Source organism: Myotis lucifugus, unplaced genomic scaffold (genome assembly GCF_000147115.1).
Source record: "Myotis lucifugus unplaced genomic scaffold, Myoluc2.0 scaffold_22, whole genome shotgun sequence".
Classification (NCBI taxonomy): domain Eukaryota; kingdom Metazoa; phylum Chordata; class Mammalia; order Chiroptera; family Vespertilionidae; genus Myotis; species Myotis lucifugus.
In genome coordinates, this window is record NW_005871070.1 from 7,815,623 (window position 1) to 7,829,292 (window position 13,670).

Genomic DNA, 13,670 nt, shown 5'->3' on the forward strand with positions numbered 1-13,670 from the left:
CATAGCATCCTGATATTGCTGCTGCATATTTCTGGGACTACCCTTAAAAGATGATGGAAGTGCCCTAGCCGGTTTGGCTCAGTGGATAGAGCGTTGGCCTGCAAACTGAAAGGTCCCAGGTTCGATTCTGGTCAAGGGCACGTGCCCAGGTTGTGGGCTCGAACCCCACGGGGAACTTGCGGGAGGCAGCCAATCCATGATTCTCTCTCATCATGGATGTTTCTATCTCTCTCTTCCTTCCTCTCTGAAATCAATTAAAATATATATATATATAAAGATGATGGAAGTATTATCATTTTACCAATCGGCACATTGTCATTTTCAGATCAGATTTGAGATAATCCATCAAACCACTATATTTTTCAACTTAGATTGGTTTACTTTGATGAAATTTATCCAATTGGCCTCCATTTTTGAATACAAATCCACGATAAACTGTTGAGTTGATTTTCCTACGTTTAAAATAGGATTGAACATGGCCCACACAGAGAGATGAAATCCATAATACTGCATTTGTGTGACTCATGTCCTTACATTTTGCCTAGTATTATTGTCGATTACACTGTTGTCTCTGAGTCTTAATACAATACCTGTTCCCCAGCCTTTTTCACCATGTGGAAAAAGAATAGGATATGTCATTGCATCTAATGTAAGAAACAGGATATTGATTTGTTTCATTTTAGTTGCATTTGGATTATTGGGATCTGGTTTACAATGAATGAGCAAGTCCCTTTCAAAAGGAGGTTCTCCATCTTCGTTTCTGAATATGACAGCAACCTTGGTTACATGGGGAGAATTATATCTACCCGGGTCACTGTTACGATCGTATTTAATTGCCGTTGTTACTTCTATGGGAGCAATACCTTTTGCTGCTGCTTCAGGTTGGACTTCCTTTTCTACCTCATGTAGCATTTTGTACGATTTTGTTAATTCATTTATGTCATGCATGAGTTTGTTGATCATGAGTCTTTCTGAGCAGCCCTGGTTTTCTGGCATTGCTAAGCTCTAAAATATAGAGTTGAGCAAACTTCTGAGAAACACCATCCGAAGGATGAAAAGTTCCAGTACGGTGATAAACTTGTCCGTGTATTCTAAAACAGTATGGCCCATATCCTGATGGTGATGCAATATTTGCAACCATGGAAGCAAAAGCAAAAGAACTATTTATGGAACGAATATTTTTCATGAAATTTTTACTGTCAGCATCTTCGTTTGTCATTAATCTTTTTAAATATGCTGGATAATCTGAAAAATGTATATCATTTGGGAAGACTTTCCCTTTGCTACAACATCGAGTAAATTTCCCATCGGATGGTTTTTCATCCGAGAAATTTAGGGATAGGCAAAATTCACATGGAACAGTCATTCCACCACAACTATGTTCGAGGATTGCATCCTCATGTACTCCATTTTCACCGAGAAGGCAGTTCCTATTGGTATTGGTAGTACTTGTTGGTGACTGTTCTCTAGACATATTCTGTCGTCGTCGTCGCCACTGCCTTCTTTCAACTTCAAAGGCACGTTGGTCTTTAGACATTTTCTGTCGATGACTCCAGCATCTTTCGGCTGCAGAGCTACATTGTATCCACAGTTGTGCTTTAGACATAGTCCCACCTCTCTACTGTCACGTTCTGAGATGCAGTGAATGAGAGTCCTGGCTGTCAGGCCACTGAGAGCTGTCTGACCAAAGGCTGATTCTGGCTGATTCTGTGGGAGTGGGACTTCCTCCTCCCTGCTGTCAGTTTCCACAGCTGTGATGAGGAGGCTGGGGTGTCAGAGGGAGCCACGACCTCCAAGCTGCCCTCTCTCTCGCTCTGCTCTATGTCCAGCAGTCTCCTGCTCTGCCAAGTCCTCCAAACCTCCCGCTCTCCGGCAAGGTCCCAGGAGCCTGTGGGCATGGCTAGGCACGGGCGACCTCACCTCCTGGACCGGCGAAGGTCCTGGGAGCCCACGGGCATGGCTATGGCCTCGCCTCCCAGGCCTGCGAAGGTCCCAGGAGCCCACGGGTGTGGCTAGGCGCGGACAGCCTTGCCTGCCGGACTGGCAAAGGTCCTGGGAGCCTGTGGCTGCAGGCACCATTGCCTCCTGGGGCGCCTGACACCTGCGTATGTAAATTAAGCACCATCTTTGTTGGGTTGATTTGCATAGTCACTCTGATCGGCTGGTGGGCATGGCTTGTGGGTGTGGCTTGTGCGTAGTGGAGGGACGGCTAATTTGCATGTTTCTCTTTTATTGTATAGGATTTTTAGAATGTGTTGCTAGTATCCTAGCAAATTTCAAAGGGAATCAGTGAGGCTTTTGCTGTTAAGTATCATTATGAATCTATCATCATAGATTTTTATATATTTACCCGAGGCCCGGTGCATGACATTTGTGCGCTGGGGGCGGGGGGAGGGGCGGATCCCTCAGCCTGGCCTGCGCCCTCTCACAGTCCGGGAGCCCTTGGGGGATGTCCAGCTGCCATGCTGGGGGGATGTACAGCGCCACGAGCTGTGCTTGCCAGTGAGCCCGGCTCAGGGCTTCTGGCTGAGCGGCACTCCCCCTGTGGGAGTGCACTGACCACCAGAGGGCAGCTCCTGCATTGAGCGTCTGACCCCTGGTGGTCAGTGCGCATCATTGCGACCGGTCGTTCCGACATTCGGTTTATTTGCATATTAGCCTTTTATTATATGGGATGTGTTTCAACCCATTGCAGTCTTTATTTCTTTATATATATGTTTTTATTGATTTTAGAAAGAGAAGAAGGAAGAGAGAGAGAGAATGAGAAACATAGATGAGAGAAACATAGATTGGCTGCCTCCTACATACCTCTAGTGGGGATCAAGCCCATAATCTGGGCATGTGCCCTGACCAGGAATCAAACTGTTAACCTCTTCTTGCATGGGATGATAACATATTGATACCTCTAGGAAAGAAATGCTACATTGTTCACTATGGAGTTAATGAGATATCCTCCTTTCTATATAATAAAAGGATAATGTGCAAATTGACCAAACGGCAGAACGACTGGTCACTGTGACGCGCACCGACCACCAGGGGGCAGACGCTTAATGCAGGAGCTGTTCCCTGGTGAGAAACCAGGCTCATGGCTGGTGAGCACAGCTGCGGCAGCGCTAAGGATGTCCGACCTCTAGCTTAGGACATCCCCCTAAGTCGTCAGTAGGACATCCCCCGAGGGCTTCTGGACTGTGAGAGGGCGCAGGCTGGGCTGAGGAACCCCCCTCTCCCCAAGTGCATGAATCTTGTGCACCAGGCCTCTAGTATTAGTATAATAGCAAATACTTAGGAAACTTTTGTCAGCTATGGGCATTCCCAGTGACTCCATGCTTTTATTGTATATAACTAAATTGTACTTTTAGAATTTTCTCTACCCCCATAGCCCGTGGTATATGAGTGGGCTGATGTGCACACATGGCATTCACACACACAAACCTCTTACAGTCATTTATTCTTAATTACTTTACTCTGATTTCCTTTTTTTATTCCAATTCTAGGTTTTTTGAGTTTTTTTAGTACTATTTCATCAACGAAAGTAGTGAGCAAAGAGTGTTGAATTCATCTTGCTTTGAATTAACAATGGCCTCTTTCTAAAAAGCAAATTAGAAGAAAAAATGGAAAATTAATTATATTTTAATCTAGTAAATTGCATGCATTAAAAAAAGATTGGTTTGCAAATACCCGTTCCTTTTACCATACAGCTCACTTCTTCATATGTAAATGAGATAATTTTTTAATGATAATTGCGTAATGTCAACCATTATGTAAATGCTTATCGTGAGTCAGACACTTCTATATAAACTCTTGTAAGTCTCAGAAACTGTCCAGTGAGGTAAATACTATCGTAATCCCCTTTTATAGATGAGGAAATTGAGGCAGAAAATGGTTGAGTAACTTAACCAAGTTTACACAACAAGTGGATGGAGTCAGGATGTTAACCTGTGTTCTCATTCCAGAGTTCAGTGCAGTTCTTTGCTATGCTGCTATACTGCAAAAGGAAAACATACAGTCAGCCCAGCACAGGAATTAGAAATAACAAGTACTTATAGGAGAATTTTGAGATAACCTCAGAATTTTAAAGAAAATTACTTGGAGAGAAAAGCTGTAGGTTTTGATACTTTTTTTTACATTTTTCTTAACTGAAAATGGTGGCAAATAAAATATTTTCATTGTATGTTGCCTTTCATTACTGGCTTTGTGTATTCATGATTCCTTAGTTCATAAGGATGTTGCTCTGAAATCTTTTTTTTTTTTTTAATTTCATTTAGATGTATTACATCTGAATTTTGGCCTGGAATAGGTTGCTATCAAAAGTTAGCATTACTCTCAGGATACAATGTTATTTGTTAACCAAAACAGTATTATCTTGCATTTACATGGTACATCACAGTTTTTCAGACTACTTTAAAGGGCGCTATCATTTAGATCAGACAAACAGTACAAGGGGTACTGGCTTCATTTTATGGATATAAGAAACTGAGTCTCATAGGTCATAGCAGTAGTGAGAGAGCTGACACTGGAACCCAGACTTAACTTGTTAGTTCCTTGTTTTTTCTCTCTACTCAGTACCTTCAGATAATAATTCAATCAATAGTACATTAATTGGAACCAGAATGTAAGAAAAGGGACATAGTATTGCAGGAGGGTGTTAAAATATGTTTATTAATAGATTTTTAAAGAGCAGCCACTTTGCATTCTTTTATAAGTGACAAGTTGAATAAATTACAGGTCCTGCTGTTGTCAGTCATCACCTTGCTCGAGTCCTGCTGTTGTGGAAGTGTGTCTTTCCAGTGTCTCCTAAGGACCTAGAAACAGAAAAGAGCCGAGGAGATTCCTTTACATGGCAGGTAACCTTAGAAGGACGAGCTGGTGCACTCTGTGGTAGGTTGAGTTTAGTCTTTTTGCTCCCTTTCTTTGGCTTTTCCCCACTCCTTAACTTTACACACACTTGTATATTTTACTTAATTTTAGAGGGAAATAACATTTTTCTGGTGTGGTTTTTTTTTGAGGGGGAGGGGGGGTAATCGAATATAATTGATTACTAGTATATCCAGTTAGTGATTATAACAGAAGTAGATGTAATAAACCAAATTTAAGAGTTCTGATCCTTAGGATAACACATGTTTTATTAGATGCACTCCAGTTGAGAAATGTCAAGATTGCTTTTCCTTAAGTAGGCATTCATTCCTTTTTTCAGAAACACGAGGGTTGGATTTAATTAGTGTTAATTAAGCATGTTTCCATTTAGTTTTTTTTATATATAAAGTTGTACCCTTTATAATATATAGGCCATTAAAATAGTATTCACTATGAAAACTTAAACTAAGGAAGGGTGGGATCCCTGAAAAGAAATGAAAGCACTGATTTGGTTTTGTTTGTTTATTCATGGTGTTTTTTTTACTCTTAAGAATGGAAAACCAATTTTGAAATTAATCTTGAAACTCAGCCTAACTTTAAAATATTTATTTTATTCTATATATGAAATTAACTCCTTATAAAACATGTGTTTCAGGTAACATTTACAAAAACCTAACATGCTGACTCAAAAGTAGCATTGTCCTACAGAATTAGTATAGAACTGGCAAACTTTAGGGTCTTCGCTAATTTATTCTTCTACTTCTGAGATCTGAGTAAAACCCAGGAAAGAAACATTTTGTTAACTTGGTTAGAGGCCTCTGTTATTAATTTGAGGAAGCTTGATTTTAGTTTGGTTAGAAATAGAAGACATTAGCTTTCTTTTTATACTAGAGTTTCAAGAATTTTTGTTTGTTTTTAACACATTTATTTATTCCTCTAATAAAAATGCAAACACTATAGCATAATTGAATGCTTTTTTCATAGTTCATTACATTCTGCCAAGTAAAAGTCTGTTCTGCCTTTCAGCTATCAAGAGCTTTGTTTCCCACTGTGGCGATCTCCTTACAGAGGAAGTAATTCAGCGTCTTCTTCCACCGCTTCCTTGTGCTGTGGATTTGCTAACTCGGTAAGGATCTGCTGGTTAGATATGATTTTTAAAAAATTTAATAGCAGTCAGTTACCCTCTGATTACATAATACCTTTTAAGTGCAATAATAAGGCCAGTTTCTATGATCGGCGAATGATTTTCCTTTTGCAGAGGAAGGCAAATATTTAGTTATGTGATTGTTTCTTATTAGTCTAGGGCAGTGGTCGGCAAACTCATTAGTCAACAGAGCCAAATATCAATAGTACAACGGTTGAAATTTCTTTTGAGAGCCAAATTTTTTAAACTCAAACTATATAGGTAGGTACATTGTTATTAACTTAATTAGGGTACTCCTAAGGCTTAGGAAGAGCCACACTCAAGGGGCCAAAGAGCCACATGTGGCTCGTGAGCCGCAGTTTGCCGACCACAGGGTTAGGGTCTTGAAAAAAATAAATATATTAAAAAGGAAGGAAAATTTCTTGTTGGATAGTGTATTTCTATACAGTTAGATTTACCCAAAAAATTAAATATGAAGCCTGTTAACCTTTTCAGGTATGCATTTTATTGGTTAGTACTTTTCTGTGTTCATAAGAACCAGGTGCTTGTTAACAGCTTCAGTGTTTTTTGTTTATATTTTTCATATGTCTGACTTATAATAAAACATAGAGAAAATCTAGTTTATGTCACAAGCATCTGTAATTTCCAAATTAATGAAATGTGTAGTTTAGAGAAAGTCTTTCAAATGTACTTAATGATATAATCTTATATGTATACAGAAAAATATATTTAAGATGTGGTTTATAAAGCACTAGGGGCCCAGTGCATGAAATTCATGCAAGAGTAGACCTTCCTTCCTCCAGCTGCCGGCACCGGCTTCCCTCTGGCACCCGGGACCCAGGCTTCCCTTGCAGCCCCGGCTTTTTCCAGAAGGTCGTCCAGAAGGACGTCTGGTCTAATTAGCATATTATGCTTTTATTATTATAGATAATAAAATGAACACCATGAATTCACTTCTAGAGCGGGGTTAGCAAATGTGTGGTGTAAGGGCCAGATAGTCTCTATTATACCTAATCAGCTCTGTTGTTTCAGCTCAAAAGCACACATAGATAATCTGTAAATTAATCAATGTGGCTATGTTTCAATAAAACTTTACAGAAACAGGTAGTGGGTCAGATTCAGCTATCCCTGAACTCTGGAACATTAACAATACTGTTGAAGTTATCTGTGTGCTCCACTCTACTACCATTTTTTATGCCTTCCTTTAAAGATACCCACTATCATGAATTTTATAGATGTCATTCCCTGCATTTTTAAAAAATGTATCACGTGTATTTTTCCCTAAACAGCACATGGTTTAATTTTGCTTGGTTTTGGTTCAGCACGTGGCATGCTTTTTCTGAGACTTAATTTTTTTAAAATATATTTTTATTGATTTCAGAGGGGGGGAGAGAGATATAAACATCAATGATGAGAGAGAATCATTGATTGGCTGCCTCCTGCATGCCCCACACTGGGGATCGAGCCCACAATCTGGGCATGTGCACTGACCAGGAATCAAACCATGACCTCCTGGTTCATAGGTCGACACCACTGAGCCATGCTGGCAAGGGCCTGAGACTTAATTTTTTTTTTTACACAACATTATGTTTCTAAATTTCATTTATGCGCAAATTTCTTCATTTTTATTGCTGTATAATATTTAATTATGTGAATACCCAGCATTTTACTTATCTCCTGTCAGTAAAATAGCCAAAATATTTTCTAAAATTCTTGTGTATTTCTATAAATAGTATTCACTTCTTGACCAACACTTATCAGACATCAGTTTTAGCCCATTGAGTAGGTATAAATTGGTATCTATCTCATTATGACTTTTATATATCTGATTCCTGATGGTTGTGTCTTTTTATATACTTATTGATCCTCAGTGTACCCCCTTCTATGAAATCCCTATTTATGTATGCCTTTACCTATTTTTAGATAAAAATGGTTTTTTGATTAACAGACCTTCTTAATTTAAATGTCAGATGTATCAATCATTTACTTTTTGTCTTTTTTATTTTGAGAGTACGTTTATTAAAGCTGGGACAGTGAAGCAAGGAAGGGCTTAGGATAAAAGAAGGAACAGGAGAGAGCTTAGGTGGGCTGCTTTGGCTCACTGGGAGGCCTTGGAGACAGGTTCAGGGGGTTAGCCCAAAGCGAGCTGCCACTGCTCATTGCTCCCCTAGTTGCAAATCTGGTGGGGACCCTTGAGTTTAGGAAATGCATTCCTGAGTGGGGAGAAAGGTGTGGACATGCTCCTAAGAGGGAGAACACACCTACTTTTGATTTTTAAAATCTTCCTACTTCATAGTTATGAAGATACGTTTTTATATTTCCTCTAAAATGTTTAAGGTTTTATCTTTCACATTTAAGTCTTTAATTCATCGGGAATTTATTGTTGTATTCGGAGTGATATGTGTTAATATGAATAACTAGAATAGCAAGCAGTAGTTTTCTAGAACATCCAAATAAATGAACATTGCCAGAATTTCTTAGAGTGCCTGAAAACCTCATGCCATGACCGTTTAGTTGACTTATTCTGGCATAACAATAAAAGTGATCCCATTGAATTTCTGTGTTGCTAAAAGAGATGAAAACCAGTTGATAAAATGGTACTTTGCAACGAGTAGCAATTCTTTAATAAGGTTCACTTGTTAGATGAGTGAACCTTATAGTAAACTGTCTTAATAGCAATAATGAGAAAAAAACAGAAGATAAAGAAGAATAGATGAAAGTTAAGAGTGTGAAGAAAGAAAGTGATAAGAAATTTTGTGAATATAACTATTGGAGAAACACTGGCTCAGCTTGTGCTTTATAAAAGAGAATTTGGTTTATGATTTTGCATATTTTTATGATTCAATTTGATGATATTCTAGATCAAGTTTCTAATAAACACTTGGATTGTTTTCTAGTTATTTTTTTCTCTCTTTGCTTCTTCGGCTGATTCCTTTTCTACCATAATAGATTTTAGTGTTTACAAATGCCATGTTATAAATTTCGGAATTTAGTTAATAGTTTTATTTTCTCAACAAAATATGTTCTTAGAACTCTAAGCTGAATGTATATAGTTTTGTTTTATGAAGTATGATAGAAAAGATGGCAGAATGATTTCCATGTGTGACATTTGTAATCACACCTTAGTAAAATAAATAAATAAAAGTAACAGTAATGTTCACTAATACTGTGTATAGCTGTTTTATGTGTATATGCCAACCTGTTCAATATTTGTACATTGTTATATAAGTTACACATGTAAGATATACTTTCTCTTTTAAGGCTTTCTTCAATAATAAAAACATATGGAAGTCCTTTGAAAACACCATCAGTAGTTTATAGACAAAGGCTTTATGAATTACTGATTTTATTACCTCCTGAAACCTATGAAGGTATGTGTGTGCTTTATACCAAAGTGTTTTCTTGTTTGTCGCTAGTACAGTGCCTGGAAATAATAACTGAGTGAATTAATTACATGGCTGTTGTTTAGTGCCCTGTTTATAGGAGGTGTAGTAAGTTCAGTCTTAATCCATGTGTTTACCGTTCCATAAAAAAATAAAATACTTTTTTCAAAAACCTTTTTCTTGTCTTCTCTCTTCTGGGAAAAAATGTCTGTAGTTCCTCTGGGAGAGAATGAGTAACAAAGATTAGTCTCAATTCTGTCCAGGGTTTTGTACAGAATATATAATGCAAATCTGTTAGAAATTTGGCCATTCCTAGTTTCCCTCTAGAGTGATTGTCGTATGCATTCTGTTCCACTATTCTATTCTTAACTCTGTCCAAATAGAAGTTTAATATTGAACTACTCAAGGTATAATTGATTTTATAATGTTTATAATGTAGGTTTTGCTCTAATAATTACGCTCAAAGATGTAAAATAAACTTGCCTCTATTTTAAAATTTGTCCTAAAATCTTCCTTGTAAATTTAAAATACATTTTTAAGAAAAATTGTGCCCTACTACTAAATAAGTCAAGTTGAAAATGATCACCATTTTGAACGTCTATATTATTTTAGTTTTAGTAATTTTCAGTAGCCAGACACATTAAATTGATCATTACTTTATATCCATTTTTTGTAAAAATACATTTATTGGCTTATAGCCTTATTCTACAAATAAATGCAATATAATATGTACCACAGTAGTTCAAAATGTTAACTTACAACTTCTGTATTGGCCTTTATCATTTTTGTGAATGGTATTGTTCCCCCCTGCCTCTCTTTGTGGTTCATAAATATACCTAGCAAAATGTTTGAATTAAAGGAAGCATTTAGTCTGTACTTCTAAAGAACTGGGGGGGGGAAAAAAAGGATACATTGCCATTTCTCAGAATATGTGTCCAAAGAACCATTTCTGTGTGCCAGGCACTGTGCTAACAATTGTATGTATTACATTGACTCTTGGACAACACTGGTTTGAAATGCATGGGTCCACTTATACAGGGAATTTTTTTGATAAATACTGTAAATGTATTTTCGCTTATGATTTTCGGGTATTTTTTAAATATATTTTTATTGATTCCAGAGAAAAAGGGAGAAGGAGAAAGATAGAAATATCAATGATGAGAGAGAATCATTGATTGACTACCTCCTGCATACTCCCTTACTGGGGATTGAGCCTGCAACCCGGCATGTGCCCTGACTGAGAATCAAACCATGACCTCCTGGTTCATAGGTCAATGCTCAACCACTGAGGCACACTGGCCAGGCATGATTTTCTTAATAGTATTTTATTTTCTCTAGCTTACTTTATTGTAAAGGATACAGTATATAATAAATTTAACCTACAAAATATGTGTTAACTGACTGTTTATATTATTGGTAAGGCTTCTAATCAACAATAGGCTAATAGTAGTTAAGTTTGGAGAGAGTAAAAAGTTATACACAGATTTTTAGCTACTTGGGGGTCGGCACCTCTAATTCCCACATTGTTCAAGGGTTAACTGTGTTATCTTACTTACCTTGGGTAATACAATGAGCTAGTTACATTTTCCTTACTTGACAGATAAAGTCACAGAGAGATTACAGAAACCAACTTAAGAACACATTGCCAGTAAATAATGGAATCAAGATTAAAACATAGATCTGCTTCACACTGTGCTACCTATCCATTTATAAGTAGCCTACTAGAAACTTACTAGTAATAAACAGTCAAAGCTTAGTGATATATGTGTCTCATTCTAAGCTGTCTCTCAATGCAGAAGTTACCTGCTAGATATCTAATAAAAGGCTTAGAGATAATTGTAATGTTTCATTGATCAGATAGCTGTTAGGTTCTGGGAAAATCAATTCCCTTCAGACTTTTACATCCATTTTTACCATAGTATTTTGAAATTTATATTCAAATTGCAGATGAAAAATTGATTTTTTCAAGTCTTCATTAAATATTTAGGAATATTAGAATATCAACTTAAAACCTACAGTGTAACTTATGATAAATGAAAACTTCTGATAAATGATAAGGACTCAAATTAAGGAGAAAAACAATGTCTTGTACTATCATCTCAGAATTGAAATTTGGGAATGCAATCAGGTGTCCTAAAGAAATAATGAACATAACATTATATAATAGACATTTTTTTAAATCTTCACCCGAGGATATATTTTTTATTGATTTTAGAGAGGAAGAGAGAGAGAGAAAAAGAGAGAGAGAGAGAAACATCGATCGGTTGCCTCCCACACGTGCCCCAGTCAGGGATTGAACCTACAACCCGGGTATGTGCCCTGATCAGTAATCAGATCCACAACCCACAATCCATATGCACGGGACAGTGCTTCAACCAACTGAGCCACACTGACCAGGGCAGCAACTGTATAGATTTTAAATCAACCACAGTGTTCATTGGGAGACAAAGTCAGGAAGTAATATGAATTTCTTGAAAAAAGAAAAGCTACATTCACCTTTTTTTGTCTTTTTTAAGTTAATTTTTTTCTAACAAATTAAATAAATATAGTTTGTAGAAAAACAAAAATATGGATGCATTAACATTTTTGTTTTGCCCTAGCTGGTTTGGCTCAGTGGATAGAGTGTCGACCTGCAGACTGAAGGGTCCCAGGTTCGATTCCTGTCAAGGGCATTTGCCTGGGTTGCGGGCTCGATCCCCAGTGGGGGTGGGGGGTTGCAGGAGGCAGCCACTCAATGATTCTCTCTCATCATTGATGTTTCTATTTCTCTCCCTCTCCCTTCCTCTCTGAAATCAAAAAATATATTAAAAAATAATACATATTTTTGCTTCAACCAAAAATAATTTGCCATTTCATGTCTGTCTTTTTTCCATCTTTACAACTAAGGAAATAAAATTAAGGATTTTTTTTTTTTTAATTTTTAAATAATTCTATTTCATAGATTTATGTAATGTACAGGGTGGGGCAAAAATGGGTTTATAGTTGTGAGTATGTGTAACAGTTTATTCTTGTATTATTATTATTATTATTTTTCATATGAACAACTGTAAAATTACTTTTACCCACCCTGTATATGTTGCATAACAATCAGAACTTCACTGCTAGTTTATCAGTTGACATTTTAAATAACAGCTCATACAATAATAACTTATAGTAATTTCTAAATTTTTAGCACAAAAGGAAATAGTTGTCTTTAAAGTTATGCATCTAATGAAAATATGGCTAAGTAACAAAACAAGCTTAAAGGTCTGATTTTTAAAAAGTTCTGATGCTATCAGTTGGTACAGTGGGTTATCACAAAGTAAGTTTATACAATCCTATATAATAAAAGCGTAACATGAAATCGACCGAACAGTGGAACGACCGGTCACTATGACATACACTGACCACCAGGGCACAGGCGCTCAATGCAGGAGCTGCCCCCTGGTGGTCAGTGCACTCTCACAAGAAGTGGGGCTCACGACTGGCAAGCGCAGCAGCGGTGGCGGGAGCCTCTCCCACCCCTGCTAAAGGCGGGCGGTAAGAAGTGAGGAGTCCCAGACTGTGAGAGCCCTGGACTGCGAGAGGGATGTCCGCCTGCCAGTGTAGGCCTGATCCCTGAGGGGTCCCAGACTGCAAGAGGGCGCAGGCGGGCTGATGGATCCCCCACCCCCGTGCATGAATCTCATGCACCGGGCCTCTAGTAAATTGTTTTTGTTACATGAGACATTTTTAAGAATTAAGTAACTTTTCTTCATGATTGTCCAGCAGATGCAGACTTTTGTGATAATGGTGACTTTCCTGAATTTTATGCAGTAACAAGTGGGTTCTTAGTTTGTATTTCCTATCTTAGTTTTGTTATGGATCTCCTTTAAGATCTTTTAATATTCTCAACACTGAAATTTTTTTTCTCTTACACATCAGAAAGCCAATGGTGGGTTTCTACAATGAAAGCGTACTTGCATTTAACCCTTTGAGTGCCAACCAATATCCTAGGAACGATGCTAAAATTCCAAGGCATTTTTGCTGATTTTACAGCAGTTTAGGAAAAAAATTATGAATCGCAAGTAAATGAAGTTACATATTCAAAAACTTAAGGAAACCTTTACTACATTTGTTTTCATCTTTGACATATATTGTTTGCTGATTGTATTATAAAATACTAGTAGAAAAAAAAATTTGAATAGCGCTCCCGGCACTTTTGGCGAAAGACAGGAGGAGCGTGATCACGCTCCCCGACACCTAGGGGTTAAATTTAGAATTACCTTTATTTTGTTTGGGAGCAGTTGTGGAGCAGTCACTTTAAGTAA

General features: G+C 37.5%; 1 protein-coding gene across 2 annotated transcripts in view; it reads left to right on the forward strand.

Annotated features, from left to right (window-relative positions):
- The window catches only part of HEATR5A (HEAT repeat containing 5A), a 71,952-nt gene that overhangs the window by 4,913 nt on the left and 53,369 nt on the right, over window positions 1-13,670 (forward strand). Inside the window, exons 2-4 of one of the 2 annotated variants that reach the window (XM_006085847.3) lie at window positions 4,726-4,878; window positions 5,881-5,980; window positions 9,260-9,369. In XM_006085847.3, the coding sequence (XP_006085909.1) occupies window positions 4,726-4,878; window positions 5,881-5,980; window positions 9,260-9,369 (363 nt within the window). Of the gene's footprint in view, window positions 1-4,725; window positions 4,879-5,880; window positions 5,981-9,259; window positions 9,370-13,670 lie in introns of those variants that run through there. The other variant, XM_014453329.2, reaches the window with a different exon arrangement.